The sequence below is a fragment of the Eumetopias jubatus genome, unplaced genomic scaffold, assembly GCF_037043125.1.
Source record: "Eumetopias jubatus isolate StellerSeaLion01/CBP00866 unplaced genomic scaffold, mEumJub1_p1.0 scaffold_15, whole genome shotgun sequence".
Lineage (NCBI taxonomy): Eukaryota > Metazoa > Chordata > Mammalia > Carnivora > Otariidae > Eumetopias > Eumetopias jubatus.
In genome coordinates, this window is record NW_028274821.1 from 59,906,626 (window position 1) to 59,925,244 (window position 18,619).

An 18,619-nucleotide genomic window follows, 5' to 3' on the forward strand; every position below is an offset into this window, starting at 1 on the left:
GTTGGGGTCCACAGAGATGAACCTCCTGGGATACAGAGCAAGGAAGAGGGAAAAAAAAGTGGGGGGATGACCTGGTAGGGGTCAGGGTATGGGACAAAAGGAGAAGACCCCCTACTCCCCAACATTGCCAGAGGCCAGCCCCTCCACAGAGAGGCCAGGACCACCCCAGAAGGGCCACAAGCAAACCCACCTCTGGGTGAAGTGGAGATTTTCTACAGAGGGCTCCCCAGCCCAGGGACATGAGAGCCAGCTCCTTGTACATCATCCCTTCACTGGCACCTGCCCCTGCTCAGCCCCGCCGGACCCAGGCAGTCCTAAACTGTTTCTCTTTTCACCTCGCCCCCTGCTGAGCAGCTTGTCTCTGTTTTCTTCCTGACACCTTCTGAATAATGACAGCGGACCTTGAAGCCAACGAGTCGTGAATCAAAGTGGCTTCTCGATATCATAAAAGAGATGTTCTAAACCCCAAACATAAAGATCGTTTTATCTTTATTAATAGTTTAATGCATCTGAGAAAGCTATTTGACATTTTTTACACCTTCAACTCTTTCCTTCATGCATTGCTGGTCAGATTACGCCAGGGTTCAGCCACTTAAATCCACTTAATAACTGACTAAATTCCACACTGAATTTACGTTGAGCTACAAGCTGATTCTAGGATACAGATGAATTTTCTAGCAAAAACAAACAAAAAAACCCCACACCAACATCCAGACTCCAAAGTTGTAAATCTGCTTTAATGATGAAAAAGGAATTAAAGTAGTGGGATTAATGTCCTGTTTAACAGCACTTCCTGGTGAAGACTCTGCAGCACAAAGTGAAGAAATGTATCTCAATTAATAACTGAGAGTATTGTCTTTACCTGTTTAATTAAAGTGCTGCCCTTGCAAACACATAATGTGAAATTAATTAAAAACACATGGAATTTGGGACATGGAGAATAATTCAACTCCTCCCAATTGCTGCCAGGCCCAGTACACATCAGTGCATGACGCTGTGAAGAGAAAGGTTTGGTTACTAATGACATCTGAATTGGAATAACATCTAATTAATTGGCTAATTGTTTCTATTGTATACCACCACCACCAGCACCATTACCACATCACAAAAACATAACCAAACACATAGGATTACATTGAATACATACATGTACACACACTGGAGCCCAGCACACCACCTTCAAACATACAACCCCACCCTCTGGGCACTTACATGCAAATGTTCTCTCACAAGAGACACGCAAGGGTAAATCCATGGATTACACACAAATACTCCCAAGTAAAGGTCAGCGAAGAAAGGAGAAAAACATGTTCTGTGCTTCTCCCCAACTTCTCAGAAAGAAAAAAAAAAATGTAACTGTCAGAAATGTGATAGGACTGCCGAAGACATATAGAAAAAGCTCAAACAAACCATGTAAGTTGTGAAACATAAATCCCAATTCCATTTGTCCTGCGACAGTGTATAAACCACACATTTTTCAATAGGATAGAAAATTAAAATCCTCACCAGGTTCAGAATTGCTTGGGGAAGTTAGATAGAAAGCCTAGTGTCCTGGCAAAAGGAGAAGCAACTGTTGGCTGGTCAAGGGCTGAAGGATGCTTCAGGACCACAAACAACAGGGCTCAGCTGGCCTCCCTCTACATTTTAGAGCTGCTATCAGTGTGTTCGCACACCCAGAGCTGTGATTGGCCAGACATTCCATAGGCAAACTCTCTACTTAAAAGATTCCTTGATAGGTTCAATTTCTAGGGAGTCCCCCAGCAGCTGTAATCTGCACATAGCTCCTGGGATGTGCCTTCTACTCCCCCAGATCTGTAGTCTGTCCTTTCCTCCGACTGAAGTTCACTTGATTCATTTCAAATCTCCAAGTAGCCCAGGAGCTTTTCCCATGCTTTAGTCCCAAATGGCTTAACATCTTCCTCACAAGGGATTCTCCCCAGTGACTATCAAATATTAACTAAAGCCGGTTAGCCCCAGACCCTAGAGAATTAGGTAATGTTACTATATTCTATTCGGAAAAGTGTTTATTGATCCTCACATTGGGTTTCCCTTTCCCTAAACTAGTTTGTTGCTGATGAGGAAATGTCTCAAGACTTCTTTAAAATCTCATTGTTTTTAGGGTGTTTGCTGTGGAATGTCCCCAAACCATTTGAAGACTAGATAATGACATCCTTTGGTACATTCTCATCCAGCATCATTCTTCCTCAAAAAAGCTTCCTGGATCAGGCAGACAGGTTTCTCTTTGCAGAAGCCTCCCTCCCCACACCCCATGGTTTTCCTTCATGGACCCCCCAAGCCACTATTTTCGATAGTTTCCCCCAGACACCTTCTGTTGACAGGCAGTCTGCTGCCATGGCAGCCTGATGCGTCTTTGGCTTGGGGGGTAATTTCCAATGACAGGTACCTCATTGTGGCCAGAGTTCTGCAGTTTCACTCTCCACTTTCTTCCCAGTCCTTGGGTGGGTGCCAGTGTTGACTGAGATCCAGCTCATTGGCTATGCAGGATCAAGCGTCTGGGGGGCTTCAGACCTTTGAGGGATAAAGATCACCCCAGGTAAGGGCAGACCCAAGGAACCCTCAGTCTCTTTGATCTCTCATCTTTGACTCTGAGTCTTCATGGTCATTACTTGGTCCTTTGCCTTCGATTCACTTAGAACCATGGACTTATGGACACTTTGAGATGGAAGGGCTGGAGAGCATGCAGTTAAACCTTATGTTCCCTACACCACTGTGCAGATGGAGAGGCTGAGCCCCAGTAAGGACCTTCTGACATAGTGTGAGAGCAATCAGGCAGGAAGATGACAGTTCTCTCAGTGGGGAAGGGGGTCTCAGCTGGTCCCTCTTGAGATTCTAAAGCAGAAATTCTGGGTCCTCTGCTGTCCTCATCCAAGTCTGCCCTGTCGTCCATCTTCCTTCAGTTCAATTCAACAAACACTTACTCAGTATGGACTAGCTGAATAAATAAAGGAAGGAATCTCTACTCTGAACCAGGCAGAGTGATGTAGGCAGTGGAGGCCAGGTAGTGTGGCGGAAACGGCTGCTTATATCCCAATATCTACTCTCTCCTCTTCCCATAGTAAGAGAATTTGTAGCTGGAGAAATAGGGCCACTCAGAATGAAGACCACATTCTCCAGTTTCCCTTGCAGCTCGATGTGGGCCATGTGATTTAGTTGTGGCCAATGGGATATAGGCAGAAGTGCCAGGTACCAGCTTCCTGGAACCTCACCTAAGAGACAGCTGGTTCTCTTTTCTTTGTGCCCTTTACCCGGCTCCCTGGGATCCTGATGCTGCTATCATGGACCTTGGGGCCTGAGGGACTAGAAGGAGGGCCCTGGGGGTCTCCTGCAGCCAAGTCGCCCCATCAGCCCCAATCAGCAGCCTCAAGACTCCATATGGGAGAGAGGTGATCTGCTTATTTAAGCCACTGTTATTCTGGGGTTTTCAGGCATTCAGAGCTCATTTATTCCATCGTGGGTAGTAAAATAAATACTTAAGGGCTTTTAAATTGTTTCCACTCTTTCTAGCTTTGCCAGGAAAACACTGGACTTTTTCAAATGAAAATTTTATTAAGATACTAGGTTCTCTAGCTAAAAATAAAGAGAAATAAAGAGCTATGTGTACATACACATATACACATACTCTATATATGCATAAATTATCTCTGGAAGAATTAGAAGGGTCTGTAGTCATGGGAAAGAACTGGAAGCCTCAGGGTTGCGGTGGGAGTGAGACTCACCGCCTACTTTTTTGCTCTGAATTTTTTCACCATGTATGTGTTATCTTTTTTTAATGCAAAAATCTAAAAATGAATGAAATACCCATTTTATACCTTAGAGGCCCCTAGTCTACCCACTGTCAAAGGAATGTTTTCAGTGTGGCCAAATGGACATCCAGCTCCTCTTTCAGCATCTTAGTGGTAGGGTGCCTACCTCCTCCCCAAATAGCTTAATTTCTCTGTGGAAAAGGAGAAGAACAACAAACATGCCAACCTCTGAACCTGTTTCTGCATCTGGGGAAGATAGAGGCCCTCCTTGTAGGGCTGTGGTGACAACATCCAGGAGCTGGCGCAGCCCACGCCAGCTTGTCATTCCTGCGTGTCCCACAGCACCTCATAGACCCCGCTCGCTCATATAGTCGTCCTGCTGTGGCTTGCCTCCTCACCCCCAAGGGGGAGCTCCCCAAGGGCAGGGATTGTATTCCATTCCTCTCTGTTCCTGGCCCCTGTGCCCAGACCAGACCCTGGCGTGGAGCAGAGATCAAGGAGCATTTACTGGCTGAAGGAAGGAGAAAACAACTGGCAATTCATTTTAAAATGCAGATCCTGACAATTAGCAGAAACTCCAGTTGATTCATGATTTTTATTGGATTTTTAGTTTTTCCTGGATTCAACAGTCACCCGAACCCAAGGAGTGCCAGAGTGAGGCATGATGGGAGAAGGGAACTCTGGGAACTCTGCCCCAAGGTATCACCCAGTGAGTGCTTTTCTAATGAGGAATAAGAAAATCCTCTTGGCATCTCCATGAGGACTTCACCGTCTGTTGCTGGGCCAGGGCACTAAGCACTCACAAACTCAGCCCGCTGCCTAAGTGCAGGGACTCTAGAGACTCTGCTCTGCGGTCGCACAGCCTGGCTTCATGTCTTGACCCCACCGTTCACCAGCTGTGTGAGCTGGAGCAAGATATCTGAGCCCTCCTGGCTTAGTGTCCTCACCCATAAAAGTGAGCATGATAGTAAGTGCACTTACCTCCTAGGGTTAATGTAAGGCGTTCATGAGATTATGCACGTGAGAAGTCACAACTCTTTGAGTTATAAACATGATTTAACTTTTCCCCAGCTCCTCCAGCTGTGCTATATAGAACTATCCCCTCTCCCTTTTCTGGTGGGGCAGCAGGATCTTTATTGACATCATGGTCATGTTTTAGAACTTTCTAGTAAATACCATCATTTACTAGATAATACAAATAATTTCTAGTAAATCAGAACTGTTTCATTCTGGGGGCGCCTGGGTGGCTCAGTCGTTAAGCGTCTGCCTTCGGTTCAGGTCATGATCCCGGGGTCCTGGGATCGAGCCCCACATCGGGCTCCCTGCTCCACGGGAGGCCTGCTTCTCCCTCTCCCACTCCCCCTGCTTGTGTTCCCTCTCTCGCTGTCTCTTTCTGTCAAAAAAAAAAAAAAATCTTAAAAAACCGTTTCATTCTGAACTTAATACTCAATTCTGTTCTTTTTGAAACGTTAGTCTCAAATATAAAGCTGATATTCTACCCTCATCCCTCCGAGTAGACTAGATCTTTCTGTGGCTCCCACAACCTGCAAAGAGACTGTATTAGCTTTCTGTTGCTGTATAACAAATTACCACAAACTCAGTGCCTTAAAACCACAGAATTTTATTATCTCACAGTTTCTGTGGGCTAGGAGTCTGGCATGACTTAGCTCGGTCCTTTCCTTGAGGTCTCCCAAGACTGAAATCCAGTATTGGCTGGGGCTTCCATCTCATTTAAGGCTTGGGGTCCTCTTCCAAGTTCACTGATTGTTGACAGAATTTGGTTCCTTGTGGTTATACAACTAATACCCTCAGCCCCTAGAGCTGCCTACCATTCCCTGCCACGTGGCCCTCTCTACAACATGACGCTGTGCTTCTTCAAGGCCAAAAAAGTCGGGCATCTGCTTCTCTGATCTCTAGATAGTCTTAAAGAAATCTGCTTGTGTCAGGCCCACCACCACACAGCCTCCAGCTTTCAGATGTCCCCTCACCGGGCAGAGGGTCTTTGGGGCAGGGTTCTAGTAGGGCGGTGTAAAGGTGGCAAGCAACTACGGTGCCCCACAACCCATAAGGCTTACCCATATTTCTGCCTGGTCTCCTCTCCCCTGCTTCAGTAAACACAAGGACAGGTCACCAGATCTGCAGGCCTTACAGGGAGTGATATTCCAGTCTCCCCTCCTTGAAAATACCTCCAAACTTCTAAGGGATGCTCTTAAAGCTACCTTCCCTTGGCTTTGGAGACAAGAAGCAGCAGCTCTGCCCTCAGGACTCCTGAACCTGCATTTTGCCCAAGCTGAGCACCTCTTTCTCACTGTCTTCTTATATTTATGGTGGAGGGGTGAAGGCAGTGGTGGGGGGGTTACTGGATAGTCAGGGCCATTCTCTGAATCTCAGGTAGCACTGCAGAAGGTGACTGGACCCAACTGTCAGAAACTCCAAGAACTTCTGCTTTCAACTTTGGGTCTTGGCTGTGCAATTCTGGGACAGCAGGAAAAATTCCACTAAGTCTCAGCACCTGGTAAACAGTGCTCAATAAATGCTAAAAGGTGTTATTGATCAGAGCTCAACCCAAAGAGTCTTATATTTAGAAGCAGGGCAGAAGATCAGAGTGGACCAGGAGCAAAGCTGCAGATGACAAGCTGTGGGACTCCTTCAGTTCCTCCGGGCCAGGAATACACTTGTTCTCCAAGTCTGCTATCAGGTTGAGTTCAACTGAGGGCAGGGCCAAGGTGAAGGGCAGGGAGGGCAGGATTCATGCCATTCTTTGGCTTCAGCCTATTTGTCCTTCATCACCTCAGAGTCGGTAGGAAAGAACTGAATAAAGCTGAGATTGAAATTCTCCACCGTTCATGGTGTTATGAGGATAGAGTCTGGCTAGCTATCCCCAGACCCATTTCCTCTTTTTCTTCAGCACACAGGTAGACTACATTTCTCAGCCTCTCTTGCAGTTGGGTGCGGCCATGAGATTGAGTTCTGGCCAAAAGCATGTGAGTGAAAATGATGTCTGCCACTTCCAGCCCTGCCCATGAAAACCTTCCAAGGCATGATCTTCCATGTTCTTACCTTTTTTACAGGCTTGATGCAAACAAACAAGATGACTTAGGAGGCTTCACGTTGAAGCTGGCAGAGCCAAATGATAAAAGGGTCCTGGATCCCTGAGTCACTTTGTAGAAGGCTGCCTGCCGACCAGGAATGCCCACATTTAGCAGTTATGTGAGTGAAAGACATACCATTTTATGTTTAGACATTTAAGTTATAGGGTATGTTTGTTACATCAGCGGGCATTGCCTTACCCAACACACGAGTTCACAGAGTAAATGAGGGAATTAGTCCATGCCCACATTGTCCCTGCTTGTAGAACTTCTAGGAGTTTCAGGCATTTATCTGCCATGCTCTATAAAGTCTGCACCATGTTTTAATTCCACTTCACAGAAAGGTTTTCTTCCCAAACCCTCTTCAGGGGCCTTTCCCATTAAAAAGCCTATTTATAGAAACTACTACTTAGCATTTTTGGAACTTGTTATCCTATTCGGCAGAGTCTAAGTCAGGAGGCTTTGAACTCGGACAATTACTGCTCTTGATTAACAACAAGAACTGATGAGTTGGCCTTTGCAGTGTGCTAAGCAAACTCAGCCAAGCAGAAAATATCACTGAAGGGGAAACAATGGGAAGTGATTTTCTTGGTTACATTACGAGCCGTCGTGATATTTACACATGTTTGTGGATAATGTGGGAAACTCTGCTGCTTGCGTGCCCTTCCTGATGACACTGCTGGGCTTGAAACGCCATGTTTCTCACTTGACCTGGGCTGTCGATGTCATTGTGTGACTGCAGGCAGCCAGCCAGCCTGGTGGAAAAACCACAGACCTGGGCGTGGGCAGGCATGGGTGCAGGATCCCTGAACCACTGCTTCGGAGTACCTGCTCCTCCGGGTGTCATTGGGGCCAGCACCAGCCTGGGGCCTCATACTGTCAGCCCAGCCAGCAGCAGCATAGAGGAGTATCCAATTCTTCATACCCTCACCAGAACAGGGTATTTTAAAAAGAGATCTTTGTGAAACTGAATCATGTTTTTAATCTTGGGTTGCACTTGTACTCCTATTTCCCATGTCTTTATGGTCTATGCATGTTCTTTATCCATTTCTCTATTGGGGACAGTAGTATTTTTCATATCATTGCATATAAAATCTTCATGTATTAGACCAGTGCACCTCTTCACGTTTCATAGGTTTATTTGTCCACGTGATTTGTCCTTTTTTTGTTGTTAATTTTTTTGTACATTTGAAGTTGAAAAAAATTAAGTAGTCAAAATTCTGTCTTTTCCTTTGAGGCTTTTCCATCTTTTTAAACTTACAAAGTCACATTCCATATAGAGGTTTGAGATATATTTATCTATAAACACCACTAGTTTTTATTAAAAATTTAAAAAGTAACTGCTTAGGGGTGCCTCACTGGCTCAGTGGGTAACTGAGGGTTGTGAGTTCAAGCCCCACATTGGGCATGGCACCTACTTAAAAGAAAAAAATAAAAATAAAAAATAAATGACTTTTTAATCCACCTGGGGCTTATTTGAGTGGAAGATGTGAGGTAAAGATCTTCCTAGGGCTTTGGTAGGCTCTTTGATGGTTCATTTCTGCATTCTACCTTTGTCTCATTCCTTTCCAGTTGCTATAACAAAAATAGCACAGATTAGGTGGCTTAAACAACAAACATTGATTTCTCACAGTTCTGGAGGCTGGGGGGTCCAAGATCAAGGCATCGGCAGATTTGGTATCTAGCGAAGGCCTGTCTCTTATGTCCTCCCATGTGGAAGGGATGAGGAAACTCCCCAGGGTCTCTTTTATAAGGGCACTAACCCCATTCGTGAGGGCTCCACCCTCATGACCTAATTATGTCCCAAAGTTCTCTCCTACTAATACCATCACATTGGAGATTAGGTTTCCATATATGAATTTTGCTGGGACACATTTAGTCTGTAGCAACCCCCGTCCTGCATTCAGTACTGAGCCTGGCTCAGAGAAGGTTCCAGCTAGAGTTTGACCTTTGGATGTAAAATTTTGGCTTCTTTACAGCTGAGAAAATATCTTGGCAAAACTCACATTGGCCATTTGGAAAAAATGTCCCACAATGCTTGCATTCCTCACAAGATCTTGGAAATAAGTGTTAGGTTTATACCCATTGTACAGATGAAAAAAACCAAGGCTCCTAGAAGTTAAGAGACTACTTATATCTGCAGACTGACCACCAAGATCTGGAGCTGAGACCCAGCCCAGGCTCTTGGGAGCCTTTATCCTTCTGCCTTTTTTACAGCCCTGGTGCAGCCTTATTCCTCCACAGATCACTGCTGCACCCAACACCTGGCATGGGGCCTGGCTCCAGCAGGAGTCTGAGTGACAGATGGGCCTAAGGCTAAAGTCTCCCATGGCAGACCTCAGGCATCCCCCTTCCTCCTCTCTGTGATGGTCACTGAGGTCGGAGGAGCTGCCAGAGGCCACTTGAGCATATTCCAGGCTGGCACTTCCACCCTCGTCCCTGGAGGCCTTGCCATGGTCTCCATTCCGCCGTCCTGTGGGGGCTGCACATGCCTGGGCTATGGCAGATACTGGTGCCCCGCACCTGAGGAGGGCAGGCTTTGGGGCCTCTGTCCCAGGGAAGCCAGGGACGAGGGCTGTGGCATCAGGGACGGTGGCACCTGCTCTGCCTCACCAGAGACTCCCATTTTCAGTTCCAAATGCTGCCACTTCCCTTTGAAGTTCGTGCCTCTAAGCTGTGAGCCTTGGGAAGAAAGGCGTTGGGCGGGCGCTCTGCTGCACCAGCATGTCTCTCTCCCTCAGGAATCACCTTCGTCACCATCCATTGCCAAAATGAATGGAGGCTGCACAGCCGGCTTTATTAAATATGAATGAGTTGCAGCCCACGGCCCCCACGTGGTCATTCACCCACTCCATCTCTGGCAATTACTGCGTCGCACACACTGTGCCAAGGGGCGCAGCGGTCCCTGCCTGCCCTTGCAGACTGACACCGCCCAGCAGGGGCAGGGCTCGGGTCTGCAACTGCCCCTGATGGAAAGCCACTCCTGGGCTCCCATGCAGTCAAAACGGCTCTGCTCTGCAGGTGTAGGGATAGGGCACCTTCCACAGAAGGATCGTGGATTCTTGGGCTCCGAGCCCTGGCTGGGTAGGGCCTGTGGCTTTGGAGCCCAAGACAAGGTCTCCTGGCATGGTGGGCTCCTAAGCTCTGTCTGCATGTTAGAGGTGTGTGGGTCACACCCAGACATCTTTGATTTCAGGCAGTTTGAAGATCCAGGTTAAGGGCACGTGTGTGCATGCACACACCATCACTGAGCACACATTCAATGTGTGTTACTGTTACCCTCACAAGAACCCATTAGATTGTGAATTTCATGTCACTGGGGTTCTTGATAGCCCTGTTCACTGCTGTGTCTCCAGTGCTAGGGGCAGGGGAGATGCTCAAACATTATTTGTTGAATGAATTAATGAGGTGGGTGTTACTGATCATTTTGTAGCTAATGAAGTGGAGTGACAGAACTCACCAAGGTTCTCCAGCTATTGAGTATCAGAGCTAGGTGTCCAATCCAGGGCGGGGCTCCACCCGGCCCTGCAGGCTGCCGGCTTGCCCGTCCGGGACCCCTCCTGCCCTGCCCAGGCCATGGTCCGATACCGCACCACACTGCTGGACTTGCATGGATCTGTTTGGCCCCGATTCCTTCGGGGGAGCCAATAAAATTCCCCACGGCCCCATGTGGCTTTGTCAAAGTTGTCAGAAACCTGAAGTTGTAAGGACAAACGACATCAAATTCTTTTTCTGAACTTAAAAAATTACTTTTATTTTAGGAACCAATAAAATTATGGCAAATATTTACAAATAATTATCTCACATAAAGGTTACATAAAATCAATTCTTCACAAGTAACAGTCACTCATGAAAAGACACAGATATTAAAACTACGCCAATCTTATTGCAAGTTTCTCCAACTAATCTAAAATAAAAGTGTTGCAATCAACCATTTAACTTAGAATAAAACCACGAATTTCAGGTTTGACGAGAAAAGAAAGTAAAAAATTAAACCAAAATCCCACCCCTGTTTTCTCCCAAGTCCCACCCCCAGCCCTCCTCCCAACAAAAGAAAAATATGTCGGACATCTTTGGCAAATTGGCACTGCTGTAATTACATTCAAATATTATTACACACAAAAGCAACACACATCACTAAGAAAAAAAAACCACCAATATTTCAAGTCAGTTATTTTCTACTAGAAAAAAAAATACAAAACATACACGTTTTTAAGAAGCATTTGTTTTCAATCTGTTGGAGACAGATCATCTCCCACTTTCAAAGGCAATTCAATTGTGGTTTTTTTTTTTTTTTGTCGGGGTTTTTTTTTTTTGTAGTTTTTTTTTTTTTTTACAAGTAAGTGTTTATGCAGGCATCACAAACTTTGGTGGATACAGTAGATATGTATTTCTTTGATGCTGGAAGGTCATTCCCTAAGACAAGTCAACTGTCTCAAAGAATGAGAAGCTAAAGAGTTCCACTTGCAATGTAATCTGCATTTATTTCTATAAATACTCAATGTCCAAAGGCCACTAGAGGGTGAAGAACCAGGGCAGCATCTGCCAGCAAGAGTCAGGGCAAAACCCAAATCAGATTTCCACCCTCGGCCCAGACTTGGAAGCCCAGCAGTGGGGGGCAACCAGGGGGCCCCCACTGCCCACTCTATCCCACACTGAGCTGGTGGCGTGGGGCCAAGGGATGGGCCTGCCTCTTCCTGAGCCCCAGGATGGGCTGCTGCCAGGTCTGCTCACCATCTCTGACCAAAGGTGAGGAGAGCAGGCAAGAATCGGCATGAGGAGACTCAGCACTATGTCTGAGTTTCAAGTACGTCTGAGATGCAGGGGTGTGCATGTGTGTGCATGTACACACTCACATGCACACATATGGAGGGGAAGGCCTGATTCAGAGGCTCTGAGTTTTGTGGGGCATTTCCAAAAGACTCAGGACTTATTTATTTTTAGCTTTATAGCAATTAATTGGCTATTGATTGGTTGGAATGTTCAACTCTCCATTTCCTCAAATACAATAAAATAGTTTCATTAAAATGTATTCATGCTTGAAAATAAGGGAGCCATTAAGTCGTTTCCTTTCTGTTCCACTCCAAGGGAAATGCACCGATTGTAAATCAAAAATCCATCATCCCAAATCACTTGTTCTTAATGGTGCTTTTAGGGAAGATGAGGGACGTGGCCTTATGCGTGGTGATTTTAGGGATGAGGGTGGCCCAGTGGCCATAGTTGCAGGATTGGGTGGGCCTGTGGTTGGGGTGGGTGAGGCGCAGCTTGACCTCCTCCAGCCAGGCCTTAGAGTCGGGCAAGGGGGCCCCTGACTCCCGATCTGCCCCACCCCCTGCTGGTTCGCATGCTTCCTTCCCCAGCCGTGCTCAGCGCTGTCTAAAGCTGAAAGGTGGGATTCCTGCCCCCCCTTGTCCTGCCCACAGGCCAAATACACTACCTGAGACCAACTCCCTTTTAGAATTCATTACGGTTTCCTCAATAAATAGCTGCATTTTCTCCTGCCGCTTAGGGGTCTAAGATGTGGGAAGGAGAATATCTAGACTTACTGCATGGTGGTTACATTTACCCCCAACTCAGACATGGGCTAAAGGGGACCCCTGGGAACACATGGACTCAAACTCTGGACTGGCAGGGACATGATCCTGAGGTCTCCTTTGATCCTGGGATGGGGGGTGGCCCAGGAACGGGATCCCCGTGTCGAGAAATCACAGCAAAGGAAAGAGAGTCTGGTGGCTGGCTGCTCCTGGTAAGCAGCCCATGTCTGAGAAGCTGCAGACCCTTCCTCAAGAGAGCAGGCAGGCCAGGGACTTGCTTCCAGTCCTCTGCGGCAGCCCCTCGGGACCTGGCCGCCACTCCGGAGCGCAGCCGCGAGCTGACAGTGGGGAAGTGCGGATCAACACTGCGGCTCCGTGACTCCACCATGAATATGCAAGAGGGAATCCTGAGGTAAGGGGTCATCAGGGGACAAGGGCCTGAAGGGGCTGCTGGGAGGTGGGGCAGACTGCAGGCTAGGAGTCATGGCCTGACTGTCCAACTTTCTGATAATGTTTTTGTTACCTTTTAAGAAATGCACTTGCCTTGGACCTCTCTGAGGCCAGAAGAACTAAAGGAATGAATTCTCCAGGAGCATCGATGTGCTTGCCTGGAAGCCATCAGAGGCAGGCTCCTAGGTGGGTGACAGGGCCATGGCCGCAAAGCCAGCTTCTTTAGCAGCGGGGTCACCCAGTAACTGGTCTAGCCCAGAGTGCTGTGGGGGTGCACCCGCTCCAGCCTGGGCCTGGCCTATGCAGGGACTTGGATTTTCCTCTACCCTCAGGGCAGCTGCGTCTCAGACATATCTTGTTTCTAGGTATTTGTCAGGAGTGCTTGGTTTGTTTTTAAGATTTGCTCCCCATGGCTTGGAGCTAAAGTCTAGCTGAAATGTCATCCAGAAAGGGGAGGGGGGAAGCTGGTGCCAGAGGCTGCCAAAGGCAGGGCAGTTGCTCTGGGCTCTGACTTCTCATAAAGGGATTTCACCCCTCAGTGCCCCGTGGCCACATCTGGGGCACTTCCCCCGCACACATGAAAAAACCCCAGTGGCACTGGACTCTCAGAGCCAGCAGTCCCTCTACCCCCAGCACCCCCAACTGTTCTATCCCACCCACCGTCAAAGCCCAAACGGTCCAAGAGCCCAGGGCGAGGAGGGAAGGGGTAAGGACTGGGGATGCCTTACCCAGTGACTGGCCTAACAAGTCGAAGCTCATCTCCCATCTCTCTGGGTTCCCATCTTCAATGAAGGGTAAGGAGGTGAAGAAAGGGAGCACTGGCCAAAAATTGGGGGTCATGAGCTAGGAGCCAGTGGGTCAAATGTGGCCCACAAACATATTCTTTTGGCTGGAAGGGCATTTAAAAAGCTTTCACATTTCAGTGCCACTGGATGGGGCCAGCCCTCTGGTTGTCTGGGGTCCCACACCCCCATGCCACCTCACACCCTGCCTGAGTGGCAAGGTCACCTGCCTGGCCCAGGAAGCAGCAGTTCAGGGCCCTGGAGATTGTGATCTGCGTTTCCCAGGCCTGTGGCCGCCCACAGGGCCCCGGCTGGGGGATGCCTACATGTTGCCACAGACAGGTCTGGAGTCTGAGCCACAGTGAGGAGACATCTCATAAACCCCAGGACCTTAGACCCTCGGAGTCAGAGGCAGGCTCACACCCAGGCCCCGCCAAGGCTGCGGGTGTAGTCTTGGACGGGTGCTGATCCCCTCGGAGTCTCAGGACCCAGCAGGGAAGAAGCATGAATGAAACCTCAGAAGCACTGATGTGAATGAATCTGAGCAAAGACTTTGCAGGTTTGGTGTTAATGGGAATCAAGGCAGACCAGCAAAGCCACCAAGCCTCAGGCCATTTGGTCAGGCCAGCCTCTGGGTCCCTGTTCGTTGTTTCCTCGTGGGTCTAGGGGGTTTCTAGGGGACTGAAGGGTATGTCTAAGCCATATGCTCCCATGACAAGAGCACAATTCTGTGGAGAGAGAATGGGGCCCAGAGATCTGAGAATTCAGCTCACCTCTGTCTTGCCATGCAAGCCCCAAATCTCAGTTTTCCCATCTGTAAAATGGGCATTGTGATCTTTGCCCCAGGGAATGGTCAAGGATTGCAAAGCACCATACAAATGTGAGTTATAAAAGGGCTAACCCTAACTAGGGCGCCTTGAGAAAGGGAGGTTGGATTTGATATGTCATCAGATTTTTCAGGGCTGGAACTAGACTAATGGTATGAAACTTTTTCATAAAATCCACAAGGTCCTTTCCAAAAGTCAGAGCCAGAACATAGGGCTGAAGGCCTGTGGAGGAGTACCCTAGGCCTCCAGCCACAATGCTGGTGAAAGCCCTGGCCTTGTGTTGTCCGTTCAGAATTCTCTGGCATTCACTCAGCAGCTTGTGTCCTTTGGAACCTCTCTCTCCAGGCTCACAGGCAGTTCCACCAGCAGTGCGCAGACTCTGAGCTGGGGAGAGCAGGTACTTGTGTGAGAACATATGTGTACATCCGTGTGCTCTTGTGCTTCTGCCTGGCAGCCCAGGAATCAAGGGGTTGTCTAATAAATACAGATGCAATCTGAACACCAGCAGAGCCTCAGGAGAGAGAGGAAAGGCATGGAGGGAGCTCATCACAGCAAGAGAAGGAACAGAATGGGGCCAGCTGGGCTTTGATGAGGAAGGACAGTGTGTGCTTTAGGCAGTTGGTTCAGGGAAAGCTGACTTCCCAATAGCCTGAGACCACGAGGAGGGACAAGGACCAAAGGTGTGGGTGTAAGAGGCCAAAGGCCTCATCTGCAAACCTCTGAGCCCACCACTTCCTGCAGCAGGGAAGGAGGGAGGGAAGGAGGAAAGGAGAGGCCAGCTCCCGTACCTTCTCCTACCTTGCCTGGAAGGTGGAGGCTGGAGCTGGTTCATCCTGTTCCTGGAGGTGGGCTCTGCCCCCAGCTGCCTCCCTTCTTTGCCCAGCAAGTTCCAAGGTGGTGGGTGTGCCTGCAGTGAGCTCCCTGGCCCCACTTCTGCCTTGGATGGCTGGGCTTCCTTGTCAGTTCTAACAGCCCGGGACACTCCATCTGTGGCAGTGGGCCCAGAACGATCTCTCACTGCCCTCGCTGTCAACTTCCCCCCCCCCGGGGATGGAAGGATCACCTTGTGCCAGGGGTTGGGAGGCTGAATCCCAGCCCGCCTCTGCCAGTCAATGCCTGGGGACTCCACCGTGTTGAGCCCATTTCCTCTTCTCTCCCACCACCTTGTAGGATGTTGGGGAGAAAACACTTGGTGGTGGCCAGAGGAGGTCTGTTCTATTTCCCTGTGTTGTCCCAGGCTTCCCCAAGCTGGGCCTCAGTTTCCCCCGAGGTGAGCTGGACTAGATTGTCCTCAAGGCTTATTTCCATCCCTCTGGGTGTTCTTATTTCCCATTTGGTCCAAATAGATACCCATCCCATAGGCTTGCTCAGAAGTAGAAGACCTGCCCCCAGATGACCCAGTTACGAGTCTGTTCCCCATCCTGGGAAAAAGGAAGGCAAGGAGAGAGCTGGAGGATGACCTTGCAGGTGACCCTGCTATACCAAGGCAACCGAGGCTCAGAGACATGAAGGTCTTGTCTGAGGTCCCACGGCAAGGAAGCAGTGTGGCCAGGACAAGACCTCTCAGGCCCAATAACCTCAAGTCCAGGCCCTGCTCTGCTCTAGCTCTTTGCCAACTTGGTGACATGCAAACATCGGGGATGCAAACGTCTGTCACATGAAATGGCAAAGTCCATGGTCATCAGTGTAATTCAGTCCAGGTTGGGACAGGGCCTCCACCTTGCTGTTCTGAGTGGGCAAAAGAGAGACTACTGAAGGAACTGAGGCCCCAGGCGAAGAGATGGTGGCCCCTGGCACCCCTATTTCAGAACCACTCCCAGTTCACACGCCAGTTCCTCACTGCTCATCTTGTTCCTCTCCCAGAAGACCTTCCTCTGTCCCCCGCATCCTCCCAGGTGGTTTGTTCTGACCACTCCAGCCTCCAGTGAGTTCTCCAAGCCCCCCTCCAGGCTCCTGGGGCCCTTGGCCATGGCCCTGGCCACTACAACCCCTTGCATCAATAGGTATATACCCACTGTGCAAAGTTAGGCATCTGCTCCCATCCCAGCACCTCTTATTTCCAGCTGCATACTAGGCTCCACGAGGATAGGGAGGGGCTGATCAGAAAGTTCTGGCTGACTGCTCTAGGTGTTTGTGGTCCTCAGTGCAAGAATGTCCTTTTTGTTAATTATTGTCTACGTGGCAGGAACAGGCTTGCCCAGAATCCACTTTCTGGCATCCTGGAGGGTGGGAGAAATGTCCATGGTGGGTGTCCAGTGTGATATGAGCCTGGGCACGCCTCAGAAAACACATCCCAGTGCAGTTCAGTGGTTCCAGGGGCTTGGGAGTCCCTGCCTTGGGCTATGGTCTTCTGGGTCCTGTCCAGCCCCAGCATTTCAAAGTCCACAATGCAGTCAGCACCTTCGACAGCATCTTTAGAATCATAGCTGAGCAATCTCCCAGACAGTCCTTTGTTCTCTTTGAGTCCTTTGATATGGAAAAGAGCTGTGCACCCTGCACTGGGCCCAGGAAAATGGAGTCAGGAAGCCAGGGCATCTCTCCAGTGTGTTTCTCCTGAGGAGGGGTCTCAGGGGGCAAGCTTGAAGCATAACCAGCCCAATGAGACTCCTAGTCCAGATGTTAAAGAAGTAGCAATGAGCAGGAGGCTGGGACCTGAGGTGGGCATCCTTAGTCTCGAGGACAACTGCAAGCCCACCTGTGGGGGGGGGGGCAGCCAAGACAGAGGGGATGCTCTGCACACAGGTCTAAGATGTCCTGTGACACATTGGGAATACTGGATGCATAATGGGTGGGCAGTCTGCTCAGTTGGACCCTCACACCCACCAAAAGCAAGAAGGTATTTACACGGGTGTTGTTGAAGTGACAAAAACAAGCTCTCCTTCCCAGGCCTGGGGCAAGAAGACAGGTGGATGGTCAGACAGCTGGGGACCGGCAGGCTAGGCTGGGGCTACAGTTGTCTGCAGAGTAGTCTGTGGCTTTGCAGACACCCAGTTGCTGTTGGGAGAAGCACACTGATTGACTTAGAAATGTGTGTGTCTAGAAGTCCAACAGCCTTACCATAGAACCCCAGTTCCCTGGCAGGAAAAGGTTGGGAGGGAGTTTCAGGCGAGAGAGGATTGCTGGGGGATGGTCTCATTGGGCCCCTCTGGCTGTCTTCGGAGGGGCTGAGAGGCTATCGCCCTCAGTGATATGTGTTGCAAGTGCTTGGCGCCCGCCTGGCTCCGAGGGTCAGTGACGATCGTAGGCAGTGGCGGCTGCAGGCGGGGCGGCTCCTCGGGCCGCGGCGCTGTAATAGTATGGGGAGCCTGGGAAAGACAGAAAAGGGCACGGAGGTTCGAGGGTGACCTTGTGCCTGCCACCCCATACATGGGGTCCCCTTTCCACCAGGGTCCCCCTCCTCCTCCCCTTCCTCCCAGGCCACCAAGATCTCTGTCCCAGTCTGCTCCCCAAATTGCAAACCTAATCAGGGTGGCTTCCTGCTCACAAGATTTCAAGGCCTCCTCCCCACCTGGAGCTGGGGTAGGCAGACTGGGGCCCTCGGCTGAAATCCTCCCTGCTGCCCGTTTCAGTCAATAACGTCTTACTGGAACTCAGCCTTGCCCTTGTGCTGTCTGTGGGTGCTCTCACGCTACTATAGCAGAGCTAAACACTGCAGCTGAGACCACATGGCCTGCGCAGCCCCAAATATTTACCATCCAGCCCTTGGTAGAGCGAGTTTGCCAACTTCTGACCTAGAGGGTGAAAAGCCATCACTTCTTAGTTCGCCCTGTGGATACTTCGTGACCTAGCTCTGCCCACCTCTCGGGATGTCCCCCCGCCTGCCCCACACCACGCACATACCACACTCCCGTGAACTCGGACCCCGCAGAGGTCTCAAGGGTACCCTCACGCTAACAGCAACCACCCGCGGAGAAGCACTTCTTCGGCCTCGCACCGCTCTCTTTCCCGTGTTGTCTCATCTCCGCCTCCAGGGCAGGGGAGTCAGCCCACTTCATCCCCCTCTCGGGCCTCTCTGCCTCTTCCTCCGCTCCTTCCTGCAGACCCCCCAGCCCCTGCCCTGAGCTCACCCTGCTCTGCAGCCTGGACCAGGGGCTCCAATCACCTCTTTTACTGCGTCTCCCCCTGCCCCGCCCCACCCCTGGACAGAGAGCCCCACACAGGCAGGGGCTGGGC

At 49.7% G+C, this 18,619-nt stretch overlaps 1 protein-coding gene across 2 annotated transcripts in view; it reads right to left on the minus strand.

Moving 5' to 3' along the window:
* Window positions 1–10,636: 10,636 nt before the first annotated feature.
* PAX5 (paired box 5) overlaps window positions 10,637–18,619 on the minus strand; it is a 190,203-nt gene continuing 182,220 nt past the window's right edge. For both annotated transcript variants that reach the window (XM_088019276.1, XM_028108737.2), the window contains one exon: window positions 10,637–17,751. In XM_088019276.1, coding sequence (XP_087875402.1) covers window positions 17,675–17,751 — 77 coding nt within the window. In that variant the 3' untranslated portion in view covers window positions 10,637–17,674. The remainder of the gene's footprint in view (window positions 17,752–18,619) is intronic.